The 17,312-nt window shown below is 43.4% G+C and overlaps 1 protein-coding gene and 1 long non-coding RNA gene across 2 annotated transcripts; one reads left to right on the top strand and one right to left on the bottom strand.

Moving 5' to 3' along the window:
• Positions 1-65: 65 nt before the first annotated feature.
• LOC131587280 (uncharacterized) lies at positions 66-5,368 on the top strand. Its single transcript, XR_009279333.1, has 3 exons — positions 66-198; positions 4,452-4,688; positions 4,991-5,368. It is a non-coding gene; the product is annotated as an uncharacterized LOC131587280 (long non-coding RNA).
• Positions 2,072-16,394, bottom strand: EXOSC10 (exosome component 10). The gene is made up of 25 exons (XM_058854942.1): positions 16,226-16,394; positions 15,273-15,409; positions 14,724-14,847; positions 14,139-14,243; positions 13,567-13,732; positions 12,728-12,839; positions 12,377-12,452; positions 12,129-12,239; positions 11,552-11,695; positions 11,042-11,232; positions 10,187-10,343; positions 9,440-9,588; positions 9,120-9,170; positions 8,271-8,382; positions 7,608-7,658; positions 7,008-7,086; positions 6,717-6,844; positions 6,250-6,345; positions 5,587-5,661; positions 5,065-5,152; positions 4,781-4,854; positions 4,083-4,263; positions 3,578-3,639; positions 2,824-2,897; positions 2,072-2,258 (listed from the first exon to the last, which is right to left on the bottom strand). The coding sequence occupies exons 1-25, from the start codon at positions 16,352-16,354 to the stop codon at positions 2,228-2,230; spliced, it is 2,703 nt and encodes a 900-aa protein (XP_058710925.1). The 5' UTR covers positions 16,355-16,394; the 3' UTR covers positions 2,072-2,227.
• Positions 16,395-17,312: the final 918 nt, after the last annotated feature.

Raw genomic sequence — 17,312 nt, 5'->3', positions numbered from 1 at the left:
GGGCGCGCCCGGCCCCGGGCACCGAGCGCTCCCCGCACCGCCCCGCCCCGCCCGCACAACCGCAGCCCTCGGGAAGAGTCCGGGCTGGGGGTAAGGAGAGTGGATCGCGTGTTGGATTCCGCGAGGACGATTGGGGAGAGCTGAGGCAGTTGGGCCTGTTGGGCCGCGAGAAGAGACGGGTGAGAGGGCACCTCTAAGGTGTGTAAATACCTAAAGGGAAAATGGCAAGGAGAGGGAACCGGGCTCTGCTTAGTGGCACACAAGGCAACAGGCAGAAACTGAGGCACGGGGACTTCCAGCTGAACCTTAGGAAGAACTTTCCTGTGTGGGTGACCGAGGTGAGGGATGGATTGCCCAGAGAGGGTGTGGAGCCCTTTTCACTGGACATAATCCAGACCCAGCTGGGCACAATTCTGTGCCACGTGCTCTGATGTGGTGATGACCCTGTTTGAGCAGGGAGATGACTTGCTGTGGCCCTACCAACTCCACCCATCCTATGATTGTGTGGATATCACAATATCAAATTCAGTTCCAGTGCTGGTGGGCCCAGGTGAGGCTCAGCAGCCCTGCAGAATGTGATGTGTGACTTCTGGAGAAATGCACCAAGGTTCTGCCAAGAGCAGTTCTCCAACCAGGTTACACAAAGACCTCCAGCAAGTGCACAACAGTAAAACAACCTCACAGTCAGGAACTCCAGTGCTACAACTTCACAGGCACAACCAAGTGAATAAAGCATGTATGTAGTTGCTAGTCACTTAAATTAAAGACATTTTTAAAACTTTTTGCAACTCATAAAGGGAAAATAGAAGTCCAAAATTAGGATCAACCTTGAAATGTCACTTTTTTTGGAATTTGAAGCAGAGGATTTAAACCACAGAGGTTTTAATCAGGCCAACAGGGCTTTTGCTAACACTTGTTCTTCAAGTTAGAGAAATAACAAGAACTGGTAAAGCTTGGACAAGGAAGGAACAGGCAGCCCCTGCAAATACACTTGGAGACAATTGCTATTTAACTGCCTCTTTACCAAAACATTCTCCAGCATCCAGCCCTGCAAGCAGATTTTATGAGCAGGAAGACTCTGTTCTACCATTACAGTGCTGCTTAGTCTGCACTGTTCACACTAAGATACCCAAGGAGGAAAACCCCTTCTCAGTTTCTTCCACTCCCTATTTCCCACAAACAGGGAAAAAGATTGAAAACAAACTAAATCTCTTCATAGTCTTTGTAAAATAAAGCCCTGTTAAAATGTCGTGTTCCCTACTTCTCCACAGCAATATTATCAGCTGTCAGAGGTCTGCATTAGAATAAACTGTCACTGACCCACCAAATACTGATTATACTGTTCCTGCTACTCTTTGTACTAAGACTGAAAGATAACTCACTGTGGGTATTTAAAACTTGGACATTAATTTGGCTGTAGAGATTCAGCTGCAGCACAGAATCCTCTGCCTTTCCCCACCACAACACTGCCAATCTGTGTTTTTCCCTTCTGCTCTTTCACTCTGAAACGTTATGGTGAAACCACTGGTCTCCTATACATTTATTTTTTTTCCCTTACTTAAAATACAATCTTTCAATTAAAATACACAAACACTGAGAGGTAAACATGTTTTTTTCCTGTATTACCTTGTGTTCTAAGAGATGAGCTGTGCAGTTCAATTTGTAACAAGATCTATCATGAAAGACACTCTGGCCTCATTTCCTTCTCTGAACTGCTGGGGTTTGAGTCACATCTGCTGCATCTCTGTTATTTCTGTGCTACTTTAGAGATGCCAAGAGATTCCTCCCATGCTCCAATGAAATGCTGCTTCTGCACTTCAGGCAGCTCCAAGAAGTGACAAGTTTAGCCTGATTGTGTTTGAGGACACTGGATAAACTTTGAAAATTATAAACAAAGCAACAACTTGAGTGTAATTAGAAAAAAAAAAAAAAAAGCAATGTCAATATAACAAAAGTGACATCAATTAAGATGTTTTTCCTTAGCACTGGAATATCCCACTGCCATCCCTGGGAGGGATTTTTTAGATATCTGGATCACATCTTGAAACACAGAGAACACAAGTGGGTCAGAGGGTTTTTTTTCCTTTTGGAAAAAAGGAATTTTAATGGTTTTAAAAACTTTCCTGTACAAAAACTCATCAATGACTGGCACTTGCTTTCCCGTGGTGGTAACACTTCTAACAATTGTTTCATTCAGCAGCAACTCCCACAGGTCCTGTAACAAAGATTATCTCTTTGGCCAGTGATGCGTGGAACCCCTGCAAAAGAGTTAAAATTAAACAAACACTTTAAATCTTGCTCTAAATTCACTCAAGATTGAAAAATGACCATGTTACAATGATTCTATCAAGAGAGGGGACTGAGACAGAACCCTTCTCCCTCCAATGCTGCCCTTAGGTACTGTTGCTCTTTTATGACTCAGTAACACTCAATAATCAAATCCCCTAAGCTGAACACTAAGTATCTATTCAGAACAAGACGGTTCATACTCGGCAGTACAGTCACTCCTCCCAAGCTAGGCAGATGTTCTCCCCACTTCCACCTATCTCTGATCAAAGAAAGCAACTCCCACACCCTTTAACACAAACTTTTATCTCAGCATTTCAAACCTTCCACCCAGACTTGTCTTTGATTGCATTAATCCTAAAGTGTTGGGTTTTTTTTTTCCCCTTTAAACTGATGTCAGGGTGTGATGCAACCTCTTGCATTAAACATATGCTAAAACTCCCACAGCAGGGGAGGACAATAGTTAAGCTCTGCCCATGGCTCTGGGGCAGGGGTGTGCAAATACTCCAGCTGGATGAGAACAGGCTAAAACCACACCTTTCAGCTTTCCCTGCCAGGTAGGACATGCTCCGGTTCCCAGACTGTTGAAGTTTGTTACCTCCAGCAAATTTCTGCAAAAACAAACAAACAAATAAACAAATTAAACACCACCACAGTGAGGTTCATCCCAAGTATATTGAGTGAGATTCATGTGCTGCCAGATCTTTCCAATCTCACAGAAATCTGCTCATTGACTTCCCTGTGCTGGTCACAGAGTTCTCTAAGTATGCATAAAACAGGCACAAAACATTGTGTCTGTTCATCAATGGTTTGATTGTTTATGGGTTTTTTCTTCTTTTCAATCTCAATAAGCAATAAGTTAAGTAAAAAATCTTTGAGCTCAGACTGTTCCTAATACCAGCACTTGGAGAGGTACATGAGCAACACACAAACCTGACATGTTCTGCAACCTCTGGAATGCCTGTGATTTTTGAGAATTTAATTTGGTACTGGAATTTGTGGTAGTTTGCTGTGATCCAAATGTCATGCTTGTGATGTATAGAGGCATAAGTGTGAGCAATGTATGGATAGATGGGAAACAACAAGAGAGTCTGAGGGACTCCAAAAAAAGCTCCTCCTGAATGGGAAAAAAATAATAATACAAAGCATGAATTTGTGATTGGAAGCTGCATCTCAGCAGCTGTTAGGGAACATTCTAGAGGTGCAAAAAATATCATGTGCCCTCCTAGAGAACCCTTACATACATACAGTCACCCACATCTCTGTTCCTCCTTTCATGACAGGCCCATACCTTGCCTGTGTAAGCTTGCTTGGCAGGATCAAATTGTGGTGACTGTTTTGATTTGCTGCTTCCTAGAGAAAGGAGAGATTATGTCACTAAAATTTTCTATTAAGAGCAATGCATTCCACAGTGTTCCTCTGATGATATGGAGGTTTCACTAGTCTCCCACACAGTAAAATCCAGAACAATCTTTTAAGGGTAGGAGATGTTTTTGAATAGGTGCATTTTTACAAAGGAGTCAAATCTCCTTTGCCTCTCAGTTTCTGGCTCACATTAAACAGATAAAAGAAACAAAATCCAAATCCACAACTCACTTGCCCAATTGTTCCAGGATTTTGTTTCCAAACCAGAAAAGGGACACTAAAATGTACATTCCTCAAGTCAATTCTTGAAGTATTTCCCCACTGTAAGGTAATCCCGTTGTACCAGTCTGTACTGCATTGGCACCCACACTCACACAGCCTTCTCAAGGCTCAGCTGGTAACATTTCCCACAGAATGGGATCAGATCTTACCTGCAAACACTTTGAAGTTGGAATTGCTGTAATCAAAGGGGGTAAACTGCCTCGGTGCTTCCAGCTCCTCTGGTTTCTGGGGGGTTTTTTGTCGTTTCTTTTCTTGTGCTGGCAACTCTGCTCCTGTTTCTGCTCCCGTTTCACTTCTGTCTCTCTCCCTCTTCCTATTTGCTTGTTCCTCCTATGAAAACAACCCAAAGAACAGAAAAAATGATAAGAAAGGAGAACAAAACATCTCATTGGGCAAATTAACTGCCCAATGGAGCCAGGCTCCAGTGACTGCTCTTGCCTTTGGCAATAACAGCATGGGGAGAAAGCTCAGTGCTCTTCCTGGGGTCTAAACTGCAATATTTTTTTTTCTCCTCACAGTAGGGACTTTGATGGAAAGCCAAACTGTCATTTCACAGGGAAGCTGAGATCTGCTGTGGCCCCACTGGCATATTTGGGGGAACCTATGTGAAACAACTCAGGAAGCTTAAAGGAAGTGAAAGGGAGAGGTGCATCAGTGGAAAACATTCCCTGCTGAACACACGGAGGGATGTGATGTGCACAGCACAATTAGCAGGAGCAGCACAGAAAGACTACAATCAAAACACTGTCATTCAGGTATTTCAGTTACAGGGCTCAGAGTTTCATTCTGAGCTATGCTGTAACAATCAAGATGAGCAGTGGTTGGAAGGAGGAATTCTGTGACATACCATGGCTTGCTGACGAAGAGATACAACGTTCTGTGCTGCCTTTTTATGCAACTTCTGTGTCTGGACACGGGCAGCTATGGAGACAAACAAACATTACTGTAAAGAGCAGGAGTAAGCTAGCCAGGGGCTTAGAAAAAGCAATCAAAGCAGCTTGTATCAAGTCTCCAACTAAACAGAGTACAAATGTTAACAAATAATGTCATTCATCAGGAAATCCATCATCTGTAGGAAGCTTGGGAAAAACATTCAGGCAGACACACCAAGGAAGGGAAGAATGGCTGTACCTGACTGCTGAGCTGCTTTTGTATTGGTTTCATTCTTGGACTTCTTCTGTACCGGTGCCTGACTCATCAGCTTCCATCGATTGCTGATCTGCAATGAAAAAGTATTATCTGCAAACACTTTCTTTAAGGTTTTGTATCAAGAAGTTGTTTATAAACTTGCCAAGACATGCTGATCTTTATTAAGAGTACAAAAGATCAAATTTGACTGTAAAAGAGATTAATATCTGCTGTATGTTAAGTAAAACTAAATGCTTTAAAATTTCAAAGCTACAAACAAGCCTTAAAAATAAATGCAGATACTTCAGTAGAGTTTTCAGCTTTGACAGACAGGGACTATACAGCAGAATGTCTCCAATCCCTGGTTCTTCAAAGGATATGAATGTCACAGAAACATGTTCAATTCCTCAAGAAGTATCCAAGGAGAAAATAATAAATCTACATTGCTGAGGCTCCTGATGGAAAATAAACTATTTATTTGTTTCTCTTGTACTGCTTGGCAGGAAATTTTAGCACCAGTCTTACTTCATAAATTTTTGATGATGGGTCAAACTTTGCAGATTGTGAGACATAGGCAGAATTCTCCTCTGGAGGCAGAAACTGTAGAAAGGAAAAAAAAATTTGCTTTTAGCAGCATGTGACATTCAGCTAATTGCTGGAATGCTACTTGTAAATCAGTGAGTTAATTTGAAGAAATATTCTACAGATTTCCACTTTGTGGGAAAAAAGAAGACACCACAGCTACTGCTAACAGAAATATTAAAGAAAAAAACGACTACAAACCCCTCCCCACAAAACCAAAACACCCCCAACAGACCAACCTTCAACTGCACACCAGAAAAAATGTTATTTTCTAGTAATTTACTAGAATTCTATTGTTATTCTGATTCATGACAAGTATAGAATCAGCTCACTAATCCCTAGCCATAAAGGACAGATGAAAAACCTAAAACTAAAAAAGAAAACTAGTGAATGGTCTGTTTACTATGTAGAAAGACTGATATCCAAGAGGTATTTAAATGTGTTTTGAAAACAAGTCCACACATGTGTCTTTGCAAGGACAATCCCTTGATTCCAGTCAGAGAGCAGCAGCTGATGCTCTGTTAAACCCTTCTGATATGCCTGGAAAAGTAGCTCAGAGCATCCTGTGCACTGGGTAATTTGAGTGCCACTATTGGGAGCTTTTACCATTTTAAATGGATTTTCAAAGGACTCCATTATTAGCTGAGCTTTCCGCTGTGCAGTGGTTAAAGTCCTCTTATTTCCTTCGTTTTCATCACATTCCTTAAAAAAAAAGGAAAAAAAGGAAGAAATATTAACACAAATATTCTTTTGCTTTGGTTACTGTCATTTCATCCCATGCTGATTCTCACTCTGAAATCCCACTGACAGCAGTGACCCTCCAGAATTATGGAATGGAATTAATGGAATTAACCTTGCTGGCCTCCTAACCCAGTTGTCTTGGTTAGGCCATATGCCTATCAAAAGTCATTACCACTGCCATGCATTCCCAGCTTATTTCTTTCAACACTTGCACACAGTTTTATCAGATATAGTTAAACTATTTTACATGATAAAATTTATCACTTTTATCAGATTATTAAGCCTGTTTTCCAGTAGCTCAATACTGACACTGTCACAAACATATTGCTTACACTGAATATGCTGACAGTGCTAATAGCAACAAGACAGGTTGACTCAGACTCTGGCTGAGTATCTTGAATATCCACTGTCCTCTCACTCTCTGAAAAGAGACAAACATCTTCCAAAACTGGTGCGGGGTCTGCATGAAAAGGAGACAAAATTTTTATTAGAATCTTGTGTATTTTACTGCTTTTTTGTGTCATGAGGTTTCCCTGAAAGTTTTTTCAGGACTGCTTATTTCCCCCATGTCAAAACTCCATCACTGCATTATTAGCACAGCTTTTAGGTTAACTCTAAATTACCCAAGGCAGAGTTATTCTGAAAATTATCCACAGGAATCCGTGAACTGTCATGTGGTCCAAAGAGGGCATTCTCCAGCTTCTGCAGAGAGATTCAAATTATAAACCCCATTAGTACACTATGAATCTATTATTTTCACATACTGCAGAGACACTTTAATGAAAATTCAAAAAAAAGGATAAAATTCAGAGATGGAATACTCTTAGTGCAGCTCATGTGCCAGAGCACATTGCATCTGGCATCAAAAAGCCTGTGCAAACAGCCACGAGCTTTATTTCATACACATGATGAGAGAGAACAGCCTCAGAAACTCATCTGAAACTTCTTCTTACAGTTCAGTCAATATATTCCAACATACATGAAACTGTCCAGCAGCCAGAGTGTTTGCTGATGAAACTTTAAGTGCTGCTTTATGGGGGTTTGTGAAATATCAGCTTACAGCTGGTAATATTAAGAGTCTGGCACAGAAAGGTACCATTAAGCTAAAGCAGAGACTTGTAAAATGGATGAGCGAAGCAATTTACTAGCAGGTAGAATTTTGATACATTTGTTTCCAAGTTTAAGGCTGAAGACACTAAGTAAAAATATAATGCAAACAATACCTCAGTGTTGGGTAGAGCTGCTCTCTTCTTGACTGCTGAAATAGCTTCTGACTAGAATAGGAGAGACAGGTAAGTCACTTAAAAGCCCCATTTCTTCTAGGCTGGCCACCTTATCAATGTTTTCAACACATTAATTACAAGCTAGCAGGTTAATAAAATTACTTTCTTCTTCTACTGCACTGTTTTCACTGGGCTATACATTTAAACACCACACACAGAAAAGGCATGTTCTTGTTCATGGATTTTTTTTTTTCACCAAAGGATGAAAGCTGTATTAATATCAACATGCTGATGATATATTTTAACTAATGTACTTCTTACACTTAGGTTGTTTGGTTGTTTTTTTTTTTGCCTCACCATAGCTGTAGAACATTTATGGTTCCATTTACATGGCCAGCAAATTCCACAAGGTGCAGTTTTTCCTCACACAGGAAAATCTGATGTACAGTATAAGACAAACTGCATTCTGTTCAAGCAGTGTCTGTTCATTTACAGCTCTGGTTTTCCAGGAAACTACACAGCAGCCAGGCAAGAAGTTACAATAAATCTTTCTGCTCTACTACAGAAAGCAAACTTCAGCATACACATCATCACCACTCAGCTCCAGGCCTGGCTCAGGGAATGCCAGTGATCAGTCCCCTGTGTGGTACAAGCCACTCCTACCTTGACAAGAGGCATCTCCCGGGCCTGCTGAATGAGCAGGTGCAATTCATGAACCTGCTGGCGAACAAGTGGTGGGACAGGGTTACAGCAAGCAATGATACCCTGGGTTTCTCTAAAAAGAGAGGAGGAAAAGTCAGTGTGCTGTATTTATGGCTGGTATGTTGGGCATTTGCATTCAAAGGATGTGCAGCTGGATATAACCACTATCCTGACTGTGACAGAAAAAGACAAGTCAGATTAATCTCTGTGATGAAATTCTGCACCAGGTTTGTGCAGATGAGAAGAAGCCATCAAGTCAGCTCTCCTCTCACTTAACTCTTCTGTGGTCTGTCTGTCCTCATCATCATTTCATTCAGTATTCACCTATGAAAGCTGAGCCCAGCAGCAGACCTGCCTTTAAAGGTGTATTTTTATTATTCTCAAGTATGGATGTTAGGTGATGAGTGACAAATGTTTGAGGAAGATATTGTACAAATTGAGTGTTTTGAGGGATCTGTCCCTTGCCCTCCCCACTCCTTTAGAAACTGCAATAAAAATCCAAGTAAGTTCTGGGGGCATTCACCCCTCTCTTGCTCTCTAAAAGTGAAGGAATCTCAGAGGGAATGTGTGACACAGAGTAATGCAAAGGAATATGGTTTATTAGTGCCATACAATCCTAGAGATCTATCCAAGAAATCTGGAGCCTTCTGAAGGAGTACTGCTACTAATTTCTCTTCCAAACTGAAAAACTATAAAGAAAAGCAGTACTGACAGCTGGAAGGAAGGGACCAAGTGCAGAAGGAATTACACACTTGGAAGTGACTTGCTGGATATTAAGATCAAGACTCCTTCAGTGTGAACAAAACTTACTTGGGCAGCTCCTCGGCAATCTTCAACAGCATATGATTTGGTAGCACGTATCTACAACACAAAGAGGGTGGAATGAATGTAACAGAACATTAAAAACAATTAACACCTTCAAAGTACACAACTCTGCCCCCATTACCAGCTCTGAGATGATGAATCAGTCACACAGAAAAGAAACATCACAGAACTTCTGTGTAACAAGCAGCCTGGTGTAGTACAGTAATTTCCACAGGTAACAGTAGTCCCATCTCCGGGATGGAAGGGGATAATTCAAGAGATTTACTGAAGCATTAAGCCAGGGTTTGTAACAAAAGACTTCCTACCCTGTGCTCTCATCCTCTTGACGTGCTATTTTGTCTCTCCATGCAAACAGCAGCCTAAATGCTGCCAGCTGCTGGGTGTCAAGGTGTTTTTTCTGCCTCCTGTAGAGATCAAGGTAGGATTCATCTGTAAAGAGGGGCTTGATGTATTTCTGGACAGGAAAAAAAGAAGCACTCGTGAGCTTTCTGTTTTGCCTCTCTCAGACATAGAATCTCACATACACATTTGGGGACTGAATACACTCTGGTATAATGTGTCTTTGAGCTTTTTATCCTTATTTATTTTTATCCTTAATTATTGGTAGGGGTCTATTCCTGAAAAACACACTTCTAATCCATTGTTAGGGGAAATCCACACTCATCAAATCCAGGAGCAGCTTTACTACATCACACAAAGCCTACTTTCACAGACAGTTTTCCACAGGCACAGTATAGTTGTCTCAGAATGCAACTCCAGTGAGACTTTGAACTTCTAGGAAGATCCAGCAGAACCAGAAATGTAACATCTCTCTTAGAAGAGACACACCTGAATGCATTGTGAGGCCAAAGGAATACTAGCATACAAAAAAGAGCAAAAAGGCATCCGAATCCAAGGACCTTAGCTAGTGAAAGTGACTGCACATGACTGAATCAGAGTTTATACAGATGTTTTCAGACACACAAAAAGGAAAAGACATAGAATAGGCAAATAGGACCATCTCTCCTAATGCCATAGTCTAATGCAGGTAATCAAACCAGGTGAAGCTTTACCTTCAGGCAGATGTCCCTGCTGCGCTGCCACACAACCTGCAGCTGTGTGGGCTGCTCCTTCCCTCTCTCCCATAGCAACTCCCTCATTTTATCATAGATGTAAAGCAAGTAGTGAGTGTCATCACGGGCATACCGGATCATTTCTTCTGGCAGAGGGCTAGAAAAAGAGCCACAATTACACCAACACCTTTCAGTTGTCCTGCCAAACAGTCACTTGTCTCTTAAAAGGCATATTAGGGCAAAATGCATATGGGACATTCCCAGAACTAACATGGAAATTCTGTTTTCTTACTGAAGGATTGGTTAGGCAACAGCAGTAAAATGCTGTGCACTCTCCAGTTCAGATTCTTGTTTGTGTGCTGAGGAGCAGGACTGCTGTGCAGAAGTCACATGGCAGAACTGCTTGCTGTGGTATTTGTCATAGCTCTCTTCTCTCTGCAGAGCCTACAAAAGTAGACTCAAGATCTCTGTGGTGTGCAGGGTGCAGCTGCATAGCAAAGATCACTGCTCCAACACCATCTGCTCTACCTTGCACAGGTGATTAAATGTTTCTGTGGAGGCACTAGAGGAGCAAATACTGCCTCCATAACACTGCAGTGATTAAGAGCTATTCTAAGAAGTGGGCTTCTAGACTTTCATTACTCCATCTTTGCAGATCTTTCCAAAAAGAACTCATTTTCTAAAACCATGGGAAAATGTAACACTCAGAAACTTTGGGCACAGCCAGGTAAACGCTGTGCTCATTCACTTGGAGGCTAACTTATAACTATGGGTCCTGCAAGCAGAAGCTCTAGCAATGCAAACAAGGAGAAGTGCTACCTTGCAGCTCCAGCCCATTTAGGGGTCAATTTTTACCGTATCCTCCAGTCAGCCAGCTGGTACTTCTTGTCAGCATCTACACTGCAATACAGCTTTAGCAAGTGGTCCAAAGAATGTCTGCCAAGGTTGAGGAGACGAGCAGCTTGGTGAGTATCAAACACATTCACCAAGTACAGACCAAAGTCTCTCTGCAGCCATTCCACATCTGAATCAGCACCATGAAGGACCTTGAAAAGCATAAAAATTTGGAAATTATATGAAGAACATTTCTATTCCAGGCTGGTAGTGCTGTGATTTCATACTCGTGTGTCTAGGACCAGATTTCTTTTCTCTGTTTTTTACTGTTAAGTACAGAACTACTAAATAAGTGTGTCTGGCAAGCAATTCACCACTAACATCATGGAAACAGGCTCCTGAACAAATTATAGTGAAAGCAGAATCAAGCCACCAAGACAGAGCACACAGTGTGATTTTAACTATAAGAAAGCTTAAACTAAAACAATAATAATAATAATTAAAAAAAAATCTGGTGAATTTGTTGCTGACCTTCACAATTGCAGGGTCTGTGAAGGTCTCATTGAGGATGCTCATGTCACTGCGGAGTTCCAGTGTGTCAATGATGAAGTCTTCTGTTCGGGTGGAAATCTGCATCAGACATGTCAAGCCAAGGAAGGTCCTGTAGGAGTGGTGCTGAAAACAGGGAAGAGAGATGAAAGATAGGATTAATTACAGAAATAATACTATAAAACAAACAGCATTCCAAATGAGGGAAGAAAGAGCAACAAGGACTTCTTTGAGAAAAAAAAAAAACAATTGTAAGAGCAAACTTTCTCTTTGCAGTCACTAAGATGACATAAAAAAATAAAATAGGATTAATTGAAAGAAGATCAAATTTACCAAGAAGTGCACAGCCAGCCCTGCCACTGGAAAACTTCAAATACTGACATAGTTTAATTCAACCTTATAGATAATATCTAACAGATCAGGAGTCAGGAACTGTCTTTTCATGTCAGGGAGTACAAAAACCAGGAGAAGACCACCCTCCCTCCCAGAAGAATATAATGGTCTCCTAGCTTCTAAAAGTACATGTGTAACTTTTAAATAGAAAAGGCAATTGGATTACCTCTAAGTCCAAGGCAAATTCTTTACAAGTCATCAGCTTTTCATTTAGTTCTACCAACTCATCCAGTGTGGTGATAAAATGACAGGGTGTTTCCTCAATGGGCCTGTACATCTGGCAGAGCAAATGAATTAGGCATGGTATGTTCACTGTCAATTCCCAATCCCAACCTCCACCCTCAAACCTGAAATTTGTCAAGTATGGCTGTAAATGTACTGCATCTGTAGTTTAAAATTAAAGTAGGCACCAACCTGGAGTTCAGGTTTCTTGAGAACTCCATCTGGTGGAGAAAAATGCTCCAGTTCATACTGGTAAGGGTGAGCAAACCTGTGGAAATTAGAAGAGACAAGCATAGACTAAATTCCAGTCTTCTTTATGAAAACAGAGCACAGAGGCTTTGACAGCTATGGTAGTTTCCCTTGTTCTGTCTCTTTTTAAGCAGAGGTTTAACATAACTGCAGAGGTCTAAAGCAAATCACACACAACGTAGTGTGGACACAAACACATGCAGAACTGTTAAACATGATGAGCATCAGCACAGTCTGACCACACAGGTTCACCCAGGGGACTCCAAGCACCTTGCTGGCAGGTTAGTTTCTTACATGTCTTGCTCAGTTTTCTGCGTCCTCTGCTGATGTATGAAGTCTGCCAAAGCAGCTGGCACATCCAAGTCCTCAGGGCGCTCCTTTCTCTGCCGTCCACTTTTTGTAAGGGCTGAACAACCAATATGGAATAACTGGACTGGGTCCCCCACGTAACATGTTCTCAGCCTACTACTATCTCCCTCTCCACCCACCACAAGAGTTTATGAAGTATCAAAAATCTTAACAATTTAGTGCTTTTGATGTCATTTTGTATCTCGAATAACAACTCAGTTAGTTACTTGGCTGTTTTTAGACAAGACACAAGGTGGTTTTACTCAAAAGCTTGGATGGAAATTGAAAAATCTTCAGAAAAAAATTTTCAATCATTGCTGGTTACTGAAAGTAACTGTTACTGAAAGCATCAGTGCAGAACACAGATGAACTGGCAGCAGCAGAACATGTTACTGACACAGGGTGTTGCCAGCAGCTTTGATAAAGCACCAAAACCAAAGGCAGGTCTCCCCACACACCTACTGCAGCTCACTCATCTGAAAGAACATCTGTAAAGCCAGCTAGACCAGTCAAGAGTTCTCATGCAACAGTGATTCTCATGTATGTTCAAGGTGGCAAAAGCAGCAGCAGATTATCTGCTTGGAACAGATTATTTTCTGTACATCAGCAAGATGTTGTTTGCTGACCTATTCTGACATCACACATATGGAAACAATACAGCCAAATGTTCAGCATCTCCTGCTATTTGTTTTTACAGTCAGTGATTTCTCCTCTAGACTGTGAGGACAGGTTTGTGTCAAATACTTGCAACAAATTACCCAAAAAAAAAAAAATAAACCCCTTACCTTCAGGCAAAGGCTTCAAAGCATTTGGTTTGACAAAAAGTTTAGGTACAAAGGGAGTGTTGGAATTGTCAATCTTTTCACGAAACTTAAGCTGTGGTCGAGAAATATTTTTGGCATGAAGTAGTCGGAATGTTTCAGACTGAGATCTTTTGTGGAATTCTCCTGCCTATTTGAAAAAAAAAAAAAAACAGAGGTAAAACCAACATGATTTATCAGATATTCAGTTTCTTTTACTCAGTCTGATCCAGCATGCAGAGGAAGAGTTATACCCTGCACTTAAAACTAAGTAACATTTTTTTGGTGAGGAATGAAAGTACTGGGACTCAAGATCCTGAATTCATAAGCACAGGAAAGGCTGCTGAGCATGTGAAACTGAAATAGCAATTGAAAGCACACAGATTTCAGAATCAAGTTTGAATTAACAGAAAAAAGAAAAAAAAGAAAGAGGTACTCAGAATGTGTGAAAAAACATGAGAGAACATTTAACTACTCAACTCCACTGGAGAACTGGCAGTGCAATGGCTGGAAGAACAGCTGAGCTAACACAGCCAAACTGAGCATGGGGGCCTCACCTTACGGTTCCAGCTGGAAACGATCATCTGTGGGGGCTGTAACCCAGCTGGCAGGACTGGCTGCTTGTTTCTATTCACTCCTGCTGCTTCATCCAATAAAATGCTCTAAAATCCAGAAAAACAGTGTGAAACAATGTTAAATCACCACACTCAGACACTCTAGTCAGACTGAGTAAAGAAAATCATGTAGGTAGGTACCTCCATAGCCATCTCCCCCAAATTCTGTGCAACACAAGACAGACAAACATGGGAGGAGGATGTTGAACATCAGGGGTGGGTTTCTTCAGAGAAGCACTCTAAAATGTACAGACATCTTCCCAGGCTATGAGGATTTTATGTCAAACTATATTTAGTTTCCTCACACATCCCAATACTATCTTCCCTCCCCTTTGGCCCACCTACCTCAGCTGTTGGGATGTCTGGCCTAGCATTTGGAAGGGTTTTTAAAATAAAAAGGGAATACATCATATTGAATAAATAGTAACTAATTGTGACAGCACTGGCACTAAAGTTCTTACAACGAAAAAGAAAACTTGTGGCAACTGAACACTTCATAAGAACCACATCCAGCAATAATTTGCTTACCACTCTTTCAAGAATGACATCATTGGAGTCCACCAGCATATCAAATTTATCTTCCAGCCCCGTCACTTTGCTGGAATCTTTCATGAGGCTCCGGCAGCCATGGTACTGCATCACCTGGCTCATGCTTGCAAGAGAACAGCACAGCTGTCAGCAATATGAAAGCAGGCAATCTAAACACTATAACATCCAATTCTCTTTGACTTTCTACGCTTCAAAGGGTGAAAATAAATCAAATTATAGATAACACCACATGTGCAGTAAATAGAAAAAGCACCTACACAGTATTAAGTGTTAGAATTAGTTTCTCGCAAACATGACTTTTAAAATGGACAGCCTAATGTGTGCAGTATCAGGTGCTCCTCTGTGCACAGCCCTTCACAGCAGTCATTATGAAAGGCCCTCTTTAAGCTTGTCACTTCAGCTGCCAAGTGCTAGAGAAGCAGCTAAAAATCAGATGCGTGAAATAAACCTTTTTAGCTACGGCAAGTTTGGAGTTGCCAAAGAAGGGGGCTACCTTCTGGTAGCCCAGGGATGCAGAAGGGTCCTTACCAGTGGAGCAGGCGGTCTCCCTGCGTGCTGCAGTATGCACGGAACCCAGGGAAGCTGCAGTAGAAATCATACTCGTCGCCAGGCTGGGGAAGCCCATTAGATGCCTTTGTTGCTGCCACCACTGTGCCGAGAGCGTACTGTGCAAGAACACCGTTATCAGCATTTTGTTTCTGTTTACTCAGGATACTCTTTGATAGAAACTTTGCCTGGCTGGTTGGAAGTGCATGGTTCTGATGTGTGGTACTGTGGGGCTTTGCACCAGGAGTAATTTCACATAATTCATTTAGACAGCTTTAAATGATAGAAGTCTGAAAACTAGTGATCAGGCACTGGAGGCACTGAAGAGGCTCCCCAGGGAATGGGCATGGCCCCAAGGCTGCCACAGCTCCAAGAGCATGAGGACAATGCTCTCAGGCACAAGGTGGGGTCTGTGCAGGGCCAGGAACTGGACTCGATGATTCCTGTGGGAGCCTTCCAACTCAGGATATTCTACAATTCTAAATCAGCAGGAACGCAGATAATTACTTTATTCCTTTAACAAAACACGGCAAATCTCTGCAACGCTTCCTATTTGGCAGCCATTCCCTCTCTGGAAGCAGCATCGTGCGCAGGTAAAACACACTGGAGATTTATAACGCTAGGGGCAATTCCCATCGCGCCAGGCCCTCATGAGGATCCCGATCCCGTCGCATTTCCAGGAATTGGTGGTTGACAGGGCCCGACACAGGCCGGTAACAGGCCCCGATACACCTCTCTGTCCCCCACACCCGCAGGCCCGGCCCATACCCCCCCTCTCACATTGGGGGACACCCTATGGGTGTCACCCGCTCAGGCTGGGGTCCCCAGGCGGCCCCCGCGGGACAGAACTACAGCTCCCGGCATGGCCCGAGCGCACACGGCACGCCGGGAGCGGTAGTGCCTACCCCGCTCCCCCTGCCCCTCTCGGACCGCACCTTGACGAAGGCGTCGGGGTTGTCGAACCCGGGCAGGGCCGACATCGTGCTGCTTCCCTCAGTGCCCGCGGGCATCCAGGAGGCGCCCGCCCGCACCGGCGGGCTCTCCTCACGGGCGGCAGCCGCCATGTTGATGCGCGGCGCTGTCGCGAGAATCCGGCGCTGTCGCGAGAACGCGGCACGGGTGGCGGGAAGGGGGGAGAGGAGAGCAGCGGGGCCGCCGGCGCCCCCAGCGGCAGCACGGGGCAGGACAAGCCCTGTGAGGGAGGGGGGACCCGAGGGCCATCATCCCCCGAGGGCCATCATCCCCCGAGGGCCATCATCCGCCGAGGGCCATCATCCCCCGAGGGCCATCATCCCCCGAGGGCCATCATCCCCCGAGGGCCATCCCCCCCGGCTTGGCTTCTGTGAGGCAGATCGGCCTTTTTCCCCCCACAAACACCGGTGGGACCCATAGAATCACAGGAGATCCCGAATGGGAAGGGACCTACAAAGATCATCGAGTCCAGCTCTTGGCCCCACACAGGACACCCCAACAATCCCACCTTGTACCTGAGCGTTGTCCAAATGCTCCTGGAGCTCTGGCAGCCTTGGGTCATGACGGTTCCCTGAGGAGCCTGTTCAGTGCGCCACCACCCTCTGAGGGAAGAAACTTTTCCTTATCTCCAACCTAAAACACCCCTGGCACAGCTCCAGCCCTTCTCTGGTCACCACAGAGCAGAGATCAGTGCCCATCCTATTCCCCTCAAGAGGAGGTTGTAGACTGCGATGAGTTTTCCCTCAGCCAAAGTGCCCTCAGTGGCTCCTCTTCCCCTCCAGGCTCTTCATCATCTTCATGTCCCTTCTTTGGACACCCTCTAGCAGCTTAATAATCTTTCTTATATTGTGGTGTCCAGTCCCCTAGGTAGCAACACTAGTGCCCAGAAAAGGGCTAGGGCCAATACCCAGATTCTTGACTGCCACCTCTCCATTTCCCATTTTTGGAGTGCAGCATTTGCACAAACAGCTGGGGAAGCCCAGGGAATCCTGTCCAACACTCCATGCTGTGCCTGGAGCTGTGGCTGTGACCCTGAGCCCAAGGAAGCCT

The sequence above is a fragment of the Poecile atricapillus genome, chromosome 22 (genome assembly GCF_030490865.1).
Source record: "Poecile atricapillus isolate bPoeAtr1 chromosome 22, bPoeAtr1.hap1, whole genome shotgun sequence".
In the NCBI taxonomy this organism is placed as follows: Eukaryota; Metazoa; Chordata; class Aves; order Passeriformes; family Paridae; genus Poecile; species Poecile atricapillus.
This window is presented reverse-complemented; position numbering and strand designations above follow the sequence as displayed.